Genomic DNA, 14,511 nt, shown 5'->3' with positions numbered 1-14,511 from the left:
CCATACGATCCATCAAAACAGAGCAGTCTGCTGTTTGGCAAATATACAGGAAAAAGGCTTAGAATTTGTGTTTTCAACCACTGTAGCAGACAAAAACAAAACAACAATAAAGAAAAACTTAAGTAGCATTGAGGCTGTTTGATGAGGCAGTCAAATAATTGGCATCAAGAACATTTTCTATTGGGTGTAAGTGCTTTTGTTTGAAACATTTCAAAATTTTAAGTGCAATTAAAACTCAAAAAAAAAAAAAACATCGAGAGGGGAACATAGAATTATGGTACCATGTTTGCCCACATATGGAAAGCCATGCTTCCAAAGATCCTACTCAAAATAATGGCTGCCTCCACATTGCACTTGAGAGCCATTTTCCAATGGGGTTCTCAAAATAGCTTGTTAGTAAAGGATATATATTTTTAATATATATATTTGTATTTTACATTTCAAAGGCTCTTTCAAATTAAAAGTAATAATAATAATAATAATAATAAAACAACTAGAAGAACAAAAATGTAAGACACAGAAGGCCACCGAGATACCATTGTTTTTCCATGATCTCACTTACCACAGTCCAGCTACCTCTGTATCACTTTAACATTAACCAACAGAAAGTACATTCATTCAAGTCATTTTGGAACAGTTTTTTTTTTTTTTTTTTTTACACACAAAATTACAAAAAAGCTCCAAAAAGCACCATTGAATCGGCCTTTGTGACAGAATAATTGGGTCTTTCCCAAAAACCTGTCACCTCATACATCTTGTTAAACGTACAGGTGCGCATTATATACGTTAGCTATGCACAGGGCGCTTTACTGGTCACTTATATCTCATGCCTACCGGATACGGCCAGCCCACCTCGGTCAGCTATGGCACAATCTGTAGCGACCAAAAGAATGGTGAAGATATCAAAGGGCTGCATCATGGGTTGACGACCACTGCGGCAGTGGTAATGATTGCTTTTGCCATTAGCGTGCCCTGAATGGCTTGTATTAAGAAATGCCATCAGCTGCGCCTCGCAGGTGTCGTAAAGGGCCTTATGCTTGTTGCTGAGGCAAGATTAAAATTTGCAGATGGTCTCAGCATTCAGCAAAACCAGTCAATGCCAATAGGCATGGGGGGACAAGAGAAAAGAAAGACTACAAAACTATGTACAGCTTGATAAATTAACAAGTGCGTGGTCTGAGGCTTTGCTTTGGAAACAAGACTCAAAAGATAGCAATCCGTTTCATTGGTTTTTGTCGTGCCATATACTGTATACCCCAAGATACTGAGCCCCTAAATGACTTCAAAAAACAATTGCAACACATAGCGAACATGCTTTCGGATTCATGACAAAATGCACAAAAAAAGCTTAGCGCTTGCGAGCTAATATGTTCTTTGTTTCCTTTCGCCCATCAAAACGAATACAAAACTCGTAATAGATAAAGCACTGTTATTGGATTCCGGGTCATTCACAATTTGTAGAGGAAAACAACTGTTGTAAGACCTCTTAAAAAAGAGCAACGATTAGATTGTGATAGAACATAAATTGAAATGCCTTGAGCGTGAATAGCTTTTCCTTTTTAGCCAGCCTGTTGAACAGTTAGTGGCTTCGATGATACAGGGAAATGGCGGGTGGAGGAGAAGAAGAAGGGATAAAGATGGTCAAATGGTCTTAGCTCTCTCTGTCAATCCCAGGTATGCCAGGAAGGAGTGTTTGAGTGACGTGGGAGAGGGTGGCGACTGCGAGGACGAATTGGACCAGAATGCTGAGAAGGGCGGCGAGGAGTTTGAGGGCGAGGGGCTGTGGAATGTGAAGCGGTGGGCCGTAAAGAGCGTGGTGAGGGGGATGAGGTGAGTCAGGTCACAGTTCCTGTACTGTTCCAAGTAGCGAGCCGCCAGTGTGGAGAACGTGCCATTGGCCGAGAGGTAGCGCGTGGTTGGGGTGCCATCTTGCCGCTTGCTGGTGATCAACAGGGCGACGGACTGCAAGGCTTGAGAGGCAGACAGGTTCATGAGCGGACTGGTGCTCCCGCTGTCCCCGCTCCCGCTGCTGTTCCCACCTCGCTCCAAAAGGCCTGGGTGTGGCGTACCTGGCCGAGTCTCACCTTCCTCTGCGCTCCCCTCCCCACCTTGGTGCTTTTTAACATGGCGGCTGTAGACGAACGGGTGAGTGGTGGTGAACGGGCACTGGGTGCAACCGAAGGTCTGTCTCGGTGTATGCTTGAGCCGCTTGTGGAGGTTGAGATTGTCCTTGCGTTTGCAGCTGTAGCTGCAGCGGTCGCAGTGGAAAGGCCGCTCGCCAGTGTGCACACGCACATGCTCAATGAGCTTGTTGGCTGTTTTGGAGAGGTAGCCGCATTGCTCGCACTTGTAGTGGTTGCCCAGGCGGTGAGCACGCGTGTGCCTTTCCAGCTCTGCCTGATTGGCCCACACGGCTTGGCAGATGCGGCAGCGATACTCCATCTTGTAGTGCGTCTTCAGGTGGCCCTCCATGGCGGCTGGCCTGTTGGTGGAGTAGATGCACAGAGGGCACCTGGTCAAAGAGACAGGAGGAGTAGGGTGTAGGACACAGAGGTGGAAGACATTTAATAATGCACCTCGCCAATGAGAAAACACACTGTTCTCTTAAATGGAATGAAGAACACACAAAGAATGGACAAAGGGAAGGAATGAAGGAGGCATTTACCCTCTGTCATGTTTATAAGCTACAGTCTGTGTGTGCGTATACACTGCTACATGTGAGAGAGGGTGTGTGTGTGCATATGACTGTGAGGTTGCGGACAGGTTGGAACGGGAATCAGATGAAGGTAAATGAATAAATGAGTGGCACTTACATTTAAATAGCACCTTTCATCTGCTCAGGGCCCCAAAGCGCTTCACAAACCCTGCAGAACAGAATGACCTCAGAAAGCACACTGTGAAGGGCGCCTCTCTACCTCAACACTGAACTAGAGCGCTGTGAAACTCTCTCTCTCTCTCGCCCTGACTAAGAAAAAAACAGCTGGGCAGCTGTAATACAGCAAGAGTCCCATCAGCTGACAGTAAGCTCTAAATGTATTTGGTCACTTTTGGGTTTTGTGCTCTTGTGTTCTGAATCTGTATTGTGCAAAGACTCTGAAGTTTGTCTAAAAGACTAAAAATCAGTACATAATTTGGAATCATTTTGTAAAAACCCATAGCAGACACTGCACCCGGTCTTATTTTTCAGTAAAAACATCTAAACATACCTAAAACAAAATATTTTTTATAAAGTAAGTACGGCATTCCACTGGCAATTTTTTTTTTTCTTGCTTTAAGCATAAATCTAAAACACTTTTCTACAAAGATTATGAATGAAACTAGGTTAAGAAAAAAAATTTAATAGTAAATAATTCTCCATTAACACCTTATAATATATATATTTAATATATATATATATATATATATATATATATATATATATATATATATATATATATATATCTGTATACGTATGTATAATATATACATATATATATATATATATATATATATATATATATATATATATATATATATATATATATATATATATATATTATAAATAAATCTCTTAAATATCATAGCTCTGTAATCTTTTGGTATGTCTCAGAACCGTTTGAGACCAGGTTGCTACAGTTGCTTCAACAAACCGCAAATGAATATTCCATTGAGTTACGGAAAAGCAACCTCTGAGGAGTAACATTTTCCTATGGGTTATATTTACTGCTGCTTTTCTTGGTTACATCTTATATGGGATTATGTAAATAGTACAGAATTAGCAGAGAATCCCCAGAGACTATATGTCTAAGATAAGGACACTTAAGTACAGCTATTTATACACAAAAATATACAGTCTAGTTCCAAACTATGACACCTTGTATGGAATATTCATAAGCAGACATTAATCCAGCCAACTGGAACCCTGCTGTGGGAGAAAGATCCCGTGAAAAAAAAAACATGCAGTGATTTGTAAGCAGTCAGCTGCTATACATATACTGTAGCATTAATGCCGACCACACACACTTAAACCTCAGAGTCATTGAACCATTACAGATTCAAAATGTAAGAACACATAGTCAAAACAGCAGTTGTTTAAGATACTGACCAACAAACATTCTATTTGCTCAAATACTGTGAATATAAAATAATCATTGGAGGATTTTTTTTTATTGTTTTTCCAGTGTCTTTTATATAAGAGCTAACAAATAAAAAGAGAATAATAAACCATAGATTACATGCTGAATCCCTTTCAAATAAGTTCCCATCTGATAAATTTTTAAATAAAAGGCAGAAAATAGAAGGCCTGCCTTTATTCAGTCATCTTAAAATCATATTTAAAAGTGTATCATCTTTTTAAACTTTTAATAGAAAATTTGGAATAGAAAAGTCTCAAATGACACTTTTTGTTCTGCTTTTTATTATTTTTATTATTATTATAATACTAAATAAGACCCCAAGTAAAGTACTGTCTGTCCCTCCAAGTTAGTTAAATAGTGCTACTGATCTAAGTTTAATTTCCTCCTTTACCTGTGGTAATGGCTAAGCGCTCTAATGAGTGATAACTACAAACTATCAAGTGTGTCTAGCATGGAAAAGCATAGCCATAAATGACAAGATGAGGCAATGAAATCTGAAATACATGACCTTAAGACATGAAATATGTACAGAAAATATCAAAGACTGGACTTTGTGTTTAGTATATATATATAAAAAAGCCCCAAAACAAGATCTCAACTTGGGGTCAGTATGTCTTGTAAGTGTTTGGAAATCGAGTGTGTATTTGAATTCAGATGAGTATTCATTGTGTTTAAATGTGTTGTTGTAACTGTGGCGGCGGTTATGACAGGCTGAGAAAGAACAGTGTGAACTGCAGCCTAATGGTCTTGGCAGTGGAGCTGCTCAACAGATGGACAAGTGCTGACTGGCTTGTTGTGATTTCTTCAGATATATTTTCACATGCGGGCCCAGACCTTTTGCAGTAATGTCTACCACAGGCTTTCCAAAGGAAGGGTCTCGTTCCTGAAAGTGCCTGTGATTTGTGTGCTCACCTGCAGAATTAGTGTCCCTGACTGTCAATAACACTTGCAAAGTGGAATTATGGGGAGCCCTACTTCCCTAAACATCGATGAGGAAAGAAGGAAAAGGTTTTTATTATTCCTTTTGTAAATCAAAATATGATTCAATAAATTGAAGGTTTGAAGAACTTTTTAGCAATGTACTTACCAAGTTGTTCTAAACCCGTATAACATTATTTCCATGGAATGTAAAAATATATTTGAAATTCTTATCTTTGCAATTACAATGAATCGAACTGAAAATTCTTAAAAAGCTTCAAAAAGTATGAAAAATAACAATAAAAATGGTCCATATGACTCATGTGCTATATTCTTCTATAGTCTTATAAAGCTAAGTAAGGTACAGACCAAATTTCTTATTTACAGAAAACCTTTCCCTTCAAAAAGCTGCGAACTTGAGAATTGCTACAACTGCTTCAGTTTTGTGAAGCAGATGAACCGATTCCTTGACAATATTTAAACTTTCATAAGATTTAAATATTTACATTTTTCATTTAAGATTTAAATATATCATATATCATGATCTCCAAAGAATAATCACTAACATTATGGTCTGTCCCTCACAAAAAATAACGTCTTCAAAAGTCTAGGAATATACGTTGCATGAACTACTTTCATGCAGTTCTTTTTGAAGCTTGAAAGTGTCCATTAATGAGTTTCTTTCTTCTGTTGAACAGAAAGGAACTTTGAAGAATTCTGGTAAGCAAACAATTGACAGGAGCCATTGACTTCCATAGTATGGAAAAAGTACTATGGAAGTCAATGGCTATCATAAACTGTTTGGTTACCAACATTCTTCAGCTGGGCTAGGTATTGAGTTTGATACTTTTTGTTCCTTTGTGCTTTTTTGTTTCTTTGTGCAGTGGCTCAGGAGATGAGTCTTTGTGTCTGTATAAACCTCAACAAGCTGAAAAAAGTGTTTTTGAGGTAATGTGTGATGTTATTTTTTTAAAACAGATTTTATACAATCGGTATAGAAAAAATATTAGTATAAGGTGTTGTTCAACCGGTACTGGTATTGAAGTCAAGGTATTGGTATCAATATTGAACATTTTTTAACCATATCCACCCCTATTCTTTAAAATATATTCTTTTGTGCTCAACACTCAAACAGGTTTGAAACAAGTTGAGGGTGAGTAAATGATGGCAGAATTTTCATTTTCGGGTGAACTATCTCTTTAATTGGTGAACTGTTCCTTTATAAACATATTAGCTGTAAAGTGAGGTTATATGTAGTAAATTCAAATCTCTGACTCAGTAGAGTTGCGTGCTCATATGTGTTTCAGGCACATTCAGGAACTTTCTGTCTATAACCTGCTTCTACTGTATGCAGCTCCACAAAGAGGTTACCCTGAAGCACTGCTCGATGAACTTAGCTCATTTCTGAAACATCGATCAATGCTCCTGGATAGACTCTGTTTAAAACCTGGCCTGTGTCCTGTCTGAGGGGGTAGGGGCTGAGGTAGGGTGGGGGCGGGTTTTGTGAGGTTGTGGGGAGGAACGTGCTGTACTTGCTTTCCTTACTTGAGCCCTCCAGCGGGGACGGTGTGGCACTTCTTGTGCTCCAGGAGCTGCTCGGGTGTCTTCATAAACTTGTGGCAGACGTTGCACTCGAACATACGCGTGATCAGGTGGATCTGTAGGTGCCGCTCGTACATAGGTCGAGTTTTACACACAAAGTTGCAGAAGACGCATTCAAAGCCTAAGGATTGGGTCAGGAAGAGAGAAAAATGTAATTATCATCTCTATATATTATGTTGTGTCAGCATGAGTTGGTTATAAGGAACGGGATCATAAAAAATGAGATAGTTAATCAATTTTATAGCTTTTTTTTATAGCATAATTTTATTTTTTCAGTGTCACATGATCCTTCAGAAATCAGCTGATTTGCTGCTAAAGAAACATTTCTTATTATTAAGCAATGTTGAAAACATATGTGCTGTTTAATATTTTTGTGGAAACCATAGTTTTTTTTTTTTTTGGGATTCTTTGATGAATAGAAAGTTAAAAATATCTGAATTTATTTGAAACTGATTGAAAAATAAATTTACAAACTCTGTCACCTTTAATTGATTTAATACATTCTTGCTGAATTAAAGTATAAATTTAGTATTTAAAAAAAATCTTACTGAATGTGAAAAGAGTATATAAAAGCCTCACCTTTCTCTGCTTTTTCCTCTGTTCCTGGGCCTGAGCTTGATTGACTGCCTGCAGAAGAAGGCGGGGCCAAAAGGCTTTTTAGTTCTTCGTTACCTTGGGCAACATCTCCACCTTCAGAGCTGTTGAGGGAGTCACTGAGGGCTGAGAGAGAGGAGGAAGTGCTCTTGGTCTCACTGAGAGGGCTTCTGGAATTGAGGCCTGTGTGGAATAAAAAAAAAAAAGAAAGAAAGAGATACTCTGGGTCACTTCCTGAATATAAGACAAACTCCGTATTTGAATGACATGATGGTATCAAAGACTCGGCTTAGCTTAAGCCATCAGAGAATTAGGCGGGAGCATCTTTCAGCAATCGAGGTTTGATAATGAATTCTGTAATGAGTAAAGCAAAAGGCAGAAAAATCCTCCAATTGATCGGAATCCACCCAGTGAGATGGGCTGGAATATGTATGCCTAGAGCAGTGTGGCATTAAGCCTTAAAAGTCGGGAGGCTGGCTCTCTTCCCTAAGAGGCACTCTTGCGGGTTTAGCCTGACTTCTGTATCCAAGCAGCCAGAACACTCAAGCCTGCACTCTTATTGATCTACGCTGTGCCAGAGAGAGGCAGGGGAGGGGGGCTGCCTAGGTCAGGGCCGCCACAGCTAAGATGGCGGGAGCATCTCAGGCCACGGCTCTCCCCTAGGGCTCTCAGAGCTCACGAAATGGCCGATACCAGCTCACACGCACGCTTCGCTCACATGTTAAGGCTGCCGTTCCTTTGAATGAACGCATGCGGAATACAGAGTAGGTGGTCATGTTTAATCTTTTGTCAGCTGCAATGACATCTTTGAATACAGATGCGCTGTGTGACTCGTATGCGTTATGAAGAACAGGACTTCATCTCCGTGCGTGATTTTGACGGCCTCTATAAGGCTATTGTACGCGGTAGACGAAATATCAGGATGAATTAACGTCCAGGTTTAGCCGAACACCTGCAGTGTAAAGCAAAGCATGTGTGATGGAGAGAACAGCTGCCAGGCGGGCCCCCCCGGTGACAGCCACAACTCTCAGCCACCTTCCTAAGCAGGAGACAAAGAAGTGCGTGCTGGTAGGCGCTGACCCGAGGTCAGCCAATCTGCAGCAAGGGGTGTCTCTGGCAGTGCGCTAAATCGCAGTTGACAAACCAACTTGTTCTTTTGCTGTTACTCTATGAGCTCACTGTCTTGCTGAAAGTGGACTCGAGCTCCGCGGCGTGAGGGTGAGTGTGGGAGACATGGCGGTGTTGGACTACTTGGATGGTTAGTTGTGAGCGACTGGGGCTATCGATTTTTCAGCCTTCTTGGGTCTAATAACATCAGGTCTCGCAGTTAAATATAAACTCACACACCCACTCAAATGTGAACCCTCAGTCAGTTCCATGACCGACAGAAAATGAACCCCACGCACAACCTGAAGATTGAGGAGTTTGTCTATAATAACCCTGGTGAGTTTCTGTGTCAACAACATCCACCCAGTGATTCAGACCATAGCGGTGTAGTTTCTGCATCACTAGTGCCACCAAAGGGAACTTAAAAAAATAACTCCGGTTTTCAAACAAGTCGACGTTGTCACTACATTAAACGACTTTTCAGACCCCTTTAGCAACTCTAAAGGAACTCTAGCAAATCTGAATCTAAATTATTCTTGGTCAAACCTTACCTAGTTTCCAAGACTCAATGGTATCTAGCAACATTTACCAAGCAGGCTTTAGCTGCTTTCCATTGAATGTAGAACACAACAGTAAAACAGGTTTCCCAAACACTCCTCATTTACATCGCACCATTTTTGTAAAATGACTTGAGATCTTGAGATTATTCATGCTAAAAGGCCATAATCTTGTAAAACAAAGTAAATGTAATATAAAATACTCCTGACACTTCAGGTCTAAAGGCTACAATCTAGTTGTGCAACAAAATCTAGTACCATTAGCAATAGGTGGGAACATGTTTAAGGTTGTGCATTTTGTGAGGTGGGCACTAGTTCATCCAAAAATTAAAATTCTGTCATTAATTACTCGCCCTCATGTCCTTGCAAACCCCTAAGATCTTCGTTCATCTTCAGACCACGAATTAAGATATTTTTTAATGTTTCTTTTCTTTCTGACCCTGCATAGACAGCAATGCAACTATCAAGTTAAAGGCCCAAAAAGGTAGTAAGAACATTGTTAAAACAGTCCATATGACATCAGTGGTTCAACCATAATTTTATGAAGCGACGAGAATACTTTCTGTGTGCAAAGAAAACAAAAATAACGACTTTTTTAATGACAATTTTTTCATGTGATGCTGCTGACGCAGCAGCCGTCTTTTTGACGTAGAACCCAGATGCACTGCGCCTTGTTTACAAGCAGAGGAATGCACAAACCTGCGTCGTGGTACTCTCGTGAATGGCACAGAGACCGACACGGAAGAGAAGAAATCACTGAATAAAGTCAGTATTTTAGTTTTCTTTGCACACAAAAAGTTTTCTCATAGCATCATACAATTACGGATGAATCGCTGATGTCACATGGACTTTTTTATCGATGTCCTTACTACCTTTCTGGGACTTGAATGTGTCAGTTGCATTGCTGTCTATACAGGGTCAGAAAGCTCTCGGATTTCATAAAAAATATCTTAATTTGTGTTCCGAAGATGAACGAAGGTCTTGCAGGTTTGGAACGAAATGAGGTTGAGTAATTAATGACAGAATTTTCATAAACTATCCCTTTAATTACATCTTTCTAATTATGTCTAATTACACAATCTGTACACACTAATTACATTTATCTGTAAACAACAGCGAATAAGCAAATGAATAAACCAGTTCTTTTTTAATGAGTCAGTCATTAAGGTTCACAAAACAGTCTGAAACCTTATTACTTTTTAGTTCCAAAATCTTTCATTTTAGGAAATCATGACTCTCTAGCATTTTTTTTAGTCTGGAGTCCTGCACTCTGAACTTACCTAATTACAACTTCAGCAGAAGCACTTTGAGTTTCAAAAGAAAAATGCAAATATTATGATGGACTTGTGCCAGTGTTGACCAAGTGTTTAAAACAAGATCAGAAGGTATGTTAGGCACCCTGCTAAAAAGACCAGACTGGTTTGTACTGGTTAGATGCTAGTCTAGCTGGAGAACCAGCAGTGGCGTGATGGACCCACAAAACTTAACCAGCATGGTCTTTCTGGAAAAGCTGGTTGACCAAGATGCTAGTTTAACTAGTAAGTTCACACACCAGCACCCAAAACTCAAGGTTTCAACAGGTAATGTGTAAAATCTAAGAATGGTGAGATCTTACCTGCATGCCCTGCACTGATGTGAGCTTTCATCTCGGCCTCGTCCACACCCACATACTCACAGATGCTACAGCAGAGCGAGAACATCCACTGCTCTTTGTCTACATGAAGAGACATATGATTGACAAACTGAGCGTTAAACTCTGTCTGAAAGCCGCAGACGTGGCAGCTGTAGTAGTAGGGGCAGTTTTTGAGCTCTGGGCCTTCGTTCGTAACAGCGGTAACAATCTGCTCGGCGTCTGTGTTCACCAGTTTGACCGAGTGGATGGTGAGGTGCTGGTTGAGGTTGGCTCGGCACTTAGCCGCATACGGACATAAATGACACTTATACTTCCTCTCTTCTGCAGAGACAAACAAAAGAGCATTTAGAAAGCAAAAAAAACCCCCAGCATACTCTCTTTTGTTGATGTTTATAAGGTGTCCTGTCTCTTCTTGGCTATTCTGAGATCAGAAGCTCTCTACTCTTGAGGCTCACCATTCCTACAGGACTTTATATTTATTTATTTATTTGTTTTGTAGTCCAGACTGAAATGCATTTCAATGGACTGGGATCAGATGGCTCACTGATGCTCCTCAGGGACCTGCGGGACGCAATTGTTCAAGGATCAGGCGAGGCTGGTCATGGTTGTGCTGTGCTCCAGGGGAGCTTAGTGCTTGGGGAGGCTTCTTTACAGCTTAGTGATTACTTAGGTACTTTTCACACCAGGACTAATCAGTAGCCTAATCTCTTTAAAGAAAGGGTAATCTAGTCCAGTGAACCTTATTTACTTACTTAGGGAATTACTTGTAATGACAACATACAATGTTGCTGGACATGTATGTATACATGTGAAAATATAACATTCAACAAAGCTTGTTTTTTCAACTGTTGTTGTGAACAAGAAGATGTACTTAACCTGGTCAACTGGTAAAAGCTGTTAGCCAGGTAATTTAACATTGTAGTTCTGATTATAGATGCATGTTTAAAGGTCGGGACACACCAAGCCGTCGGTCAGCCGATGGCGAGCGTCTGTCGGCTAGTTTTTTTGGTGTGTTCCACTCGTTGGCACTCGTCGGGCTAACGTCTGTGACAGTTTGCCCACTTCAACATGTTGAATCGGCGTCAGGACAGTCGGCATGAGTGAGAACTCTGATTGGATGCTCAGTTTAGCGAACAAATGCACGAGAATTCAAGCGAAAGTGATGAAAACCAGCAGGAAAATTAAGGCAACACAGATAGCATGAGTTGCTTAAAATGAAGAAAGTTATCAACATAATTGATATTCAAAATGTTAAGCAAGTGCTGCTTTGTTTACGTTTCACATATCTGCTTATATCTCGTATATGCTTGTTTCTCCTTTTGATTGACAAATATGTACTATCTATAGCTGCTTATAAAAGGGACTTTCGCACCACATAGTTCTAGGAACACAGTTCTAAGAACTAACCAGCATGGTGGTTAACATCCAAGTGGATGCTGCAGACTAGTGGTGGTTGAGGAGAGACCCCCCTACATGATTGTAAAGTGCTTTGGGTGAACAGCAATACATAATAAACAGATATATAAATGAATCCTTCATTCATTCATTCAAAGTCAGCTTGGTGTGTCCCGGCCTTAAATGTGATACTCTAATAGTCACTTGATGAAAACACCAGCTTACACCAACATAGAAACATAGAAGGTGGATCAGAAAAATTTAGCAGGTATACATGAGGTTAATCCTCATGTATTCTCACCTGTGTGTAGGGAGAGATGCCTGGAGAGAGTCTGTTGGCGACCAAACACTTTGCCACAAACAGAGCAGGGAAAGAGCTGTTCGTTGAGTCTCCATTGGGCAAGTCCATTTCCTGGCTCACTACTCACCTTCTCTGGATCTGGATACATTAAAAATAATAATAATCACATATTATACAACAGTTAGTTCTGGTTCTCTAAACTAGTCCAACAGCACTGGAATGTTTCATTCTTTGTATCACTCTGCTTGTCTGCGTTCCCTGTGTTTCAGACCTCTAGTGGTACTTGTTAAGTGATTCACATAGTCTCATTCCAGTTTGAAATCTTGGGATATTATAGCTAAAAATTATTTTTGTGATTGCTCTAGACATCCTTGAGATCACAAGACAGATGCTACACAAGAACATTTACTTCCTTAGATGAATTTGTCTGAATTCTTGACATGTCATACACTTGTGAGACATAAGGACTACTAATTGCAGGTACAACCGGGAAACCAAGAGACACAGAGGTTGGCAAGAGGTCAGAGTGTGTTCTGTCACTGCGCTGGATAATATGTTGATGAGTCTATACATCCAGATCAGGGAGCCAACAAGGTGTTTTTTTTATTTTGACATTGGACTGTGTGCTTCTTTTTCACCTTTCATTAGAAGAGCGACAGAGGAGGGGAAAGAGAGTAAGAGAGAGAGACAGCATGCCACACAAGTGGAGGAGACCGGCTGAATTAACCTTCTGATGAAGGTGGTTGGCTCGGCGTCAAATTAAAATGCAGCGCCACGCCTTTTCTCTCTCCAGTAGGAGGCAGAGAGAGATAAATAAATGAATAGATAAATAAATATATAAATCGATGAGAAATTCCGTCATCGTGCAACACAGCCCCTTCAAATAGATGTCTGGTGCAATATGAATGCCTGGCCGTAATTCTGTACAAAACAAGAGGCAGAGAGGTTGCCAAATGTTAAGCAATGTTTCTTTACGAGCCAAAACGGAACAGAAATATGTATACTTATTTAAAAAAAAAAAAGCCTGCGGTTTACAACTGAAAGGGTCTTTAATCATGTCAAGGCATTCAGAGATGCATGTTTTGGGTTTGTAGGTCATATCAATGACTTGAGGTTTTTTTTTTTATGCATGTATCGCAGCATTCTGATCTGTTCAATAAACATTCAAGGGGCTTTTTGGATATGCAGCGGGTGTGTGCCCGTCCCTTTGGACTTGTGGTTTGCTCATAAATAGGCACATTTTTTACAAATGCTGTCATAAGCAATGCAGCCTCAGGATTGATGGGGGCATGGCAAGGAAAAGGGGGGTGAGTGGTTAGGGAGAAACAGTATTTTTTTGGCATATCAGAAAGGATTTAATGGTGGCAATTAAAGAGCAGATGCACTGGCCTTGGATGCAAGACCTGAAGGACATTTTCATGGGGCTGCTCGTATCTTCTGCCAGAGACCAAACCCAAAAGTCCTGACGGGAATAGTGTCTCAAAGTGGCCCAACGGAATGATACTAAAAGTGCCCCTTTACTCCTCACAATGCTCTTGGCTGAAAGACACTTCTTGGCTGAAAGACACTTCTGAGTTAAATATATACGTCTACAGGGTAATCTAATGTCAGGGTGTCAATTTCATTGTTATCATGCACAGGGATGCAAGGTTTTTATTGGTCCTAAAGCACCCGTTAAAACTAATGTAAGCCATCTATCCTGGGGTAAGTTCTCATTATTTTAAAAGACATACGGATAAGTGATGTCTTGCTTGCCTGCTCGATTTTACTGCTGATGTATTACTTGCTTCAGAAAAACGAGGCACATTACTTCGGTTTTAAGCCAAACTTTCATTGCTCAGACCCTTCTCTTTTGATAGATCAATGGAGTTCTCGGTAATGTTTTAAATAAGTAACAAGTAACAAGTTCTCTCTTTTAAAATTCATTAGGTGAAATAAAAAGAGACACAAATAAGACAATTGTTCATATACAGTAAAACGACTACACTATAAATGTTAATAATATAGCTCATACAAATAATAATTTGGATGAGAAATATTTCAGAAAAAAGATGGTGACGAGGCAGTGTGTAGCTACTGCTGTCACACAAAATCATGTCGGAGGGGACAACAGGTGAAAGCGAGACACTCTAACCGCAACTGAAAAAACAAACAAAAAACAATTAGCTTGTCAGTTTGGGAGTTTTTTTAGATTCTATAAAAAGCAGGATATTAGACATCCCAGTTTGCAGGAAGTGCAAAAAAAGTGGTTTTTGGACAGTTATGATTCAAAACTCTCTTTGCCTTCCT

General features: G+C 40.1%; 1 protein-coding gene across 5 annotated transcripts in view; it reads right to left on the bottom strand.

Moving 5' to 3' along the window:
* Positions 1–657: 657 nt before the first annotated feature.
* The window catches only part of LOC306873565 (zinc finger protein 827-like), an 82,458-nt gene continuing 68,604 nt past the window's right edge, over positions 658–14,511 (bottom strand). For 2 of the 5 annotated variants that reach the window (XM_079422956.1, XM_079422957.1), the window contains exons 9-13: positions 12,223–12,360; positions 10,509–10,847; positions 7,215–7,412; positions 6,579–6,756; positions 658–2,482 (exon numbers count right to left, since the gene is read on the bottom strand). In XM_079422956.1, the coding sequence (XP_079279082.1) occupies positions 1,642–2,482; positions 6,579–6,756; positions 7,215–7,412; positions 10,509–10,847; positions 12,223–12,360 (1,694 nt within the window). In that variant the 3' untranslated portion in view covers positions 658–1,641. Of the gene's footprint in view, positions 2,513–2,813; positions 2,865–6,578; positions 6,757–7,214; positions 7,413–10,508; positions 10,848–12,222; positions 12,361–14,511 lie in introns of all 5 variants that reach the window. The other 3 variants (XM_079422958.1, XM_079422959.1, XM_079422960.1) reach the window with 3 other exon arrangements.

This window comes from Barbus barbus (genome assembly GCF_936440315.1).
Source record: "Barbus barbus genome assembly, chromosome: 8".
Classification (NCBI taxonomy): Eukaryota; Metazoa; Chordata; class Actinopteri; order Cypriniformes; family Cyprinidae; genus Barbus; species Barbus barbus.
The sequence above is the reverse complement of the archived record's forward strand: the minus strand, read 5'-3'. Positions and strand labels throughout refer to the sequence as shown.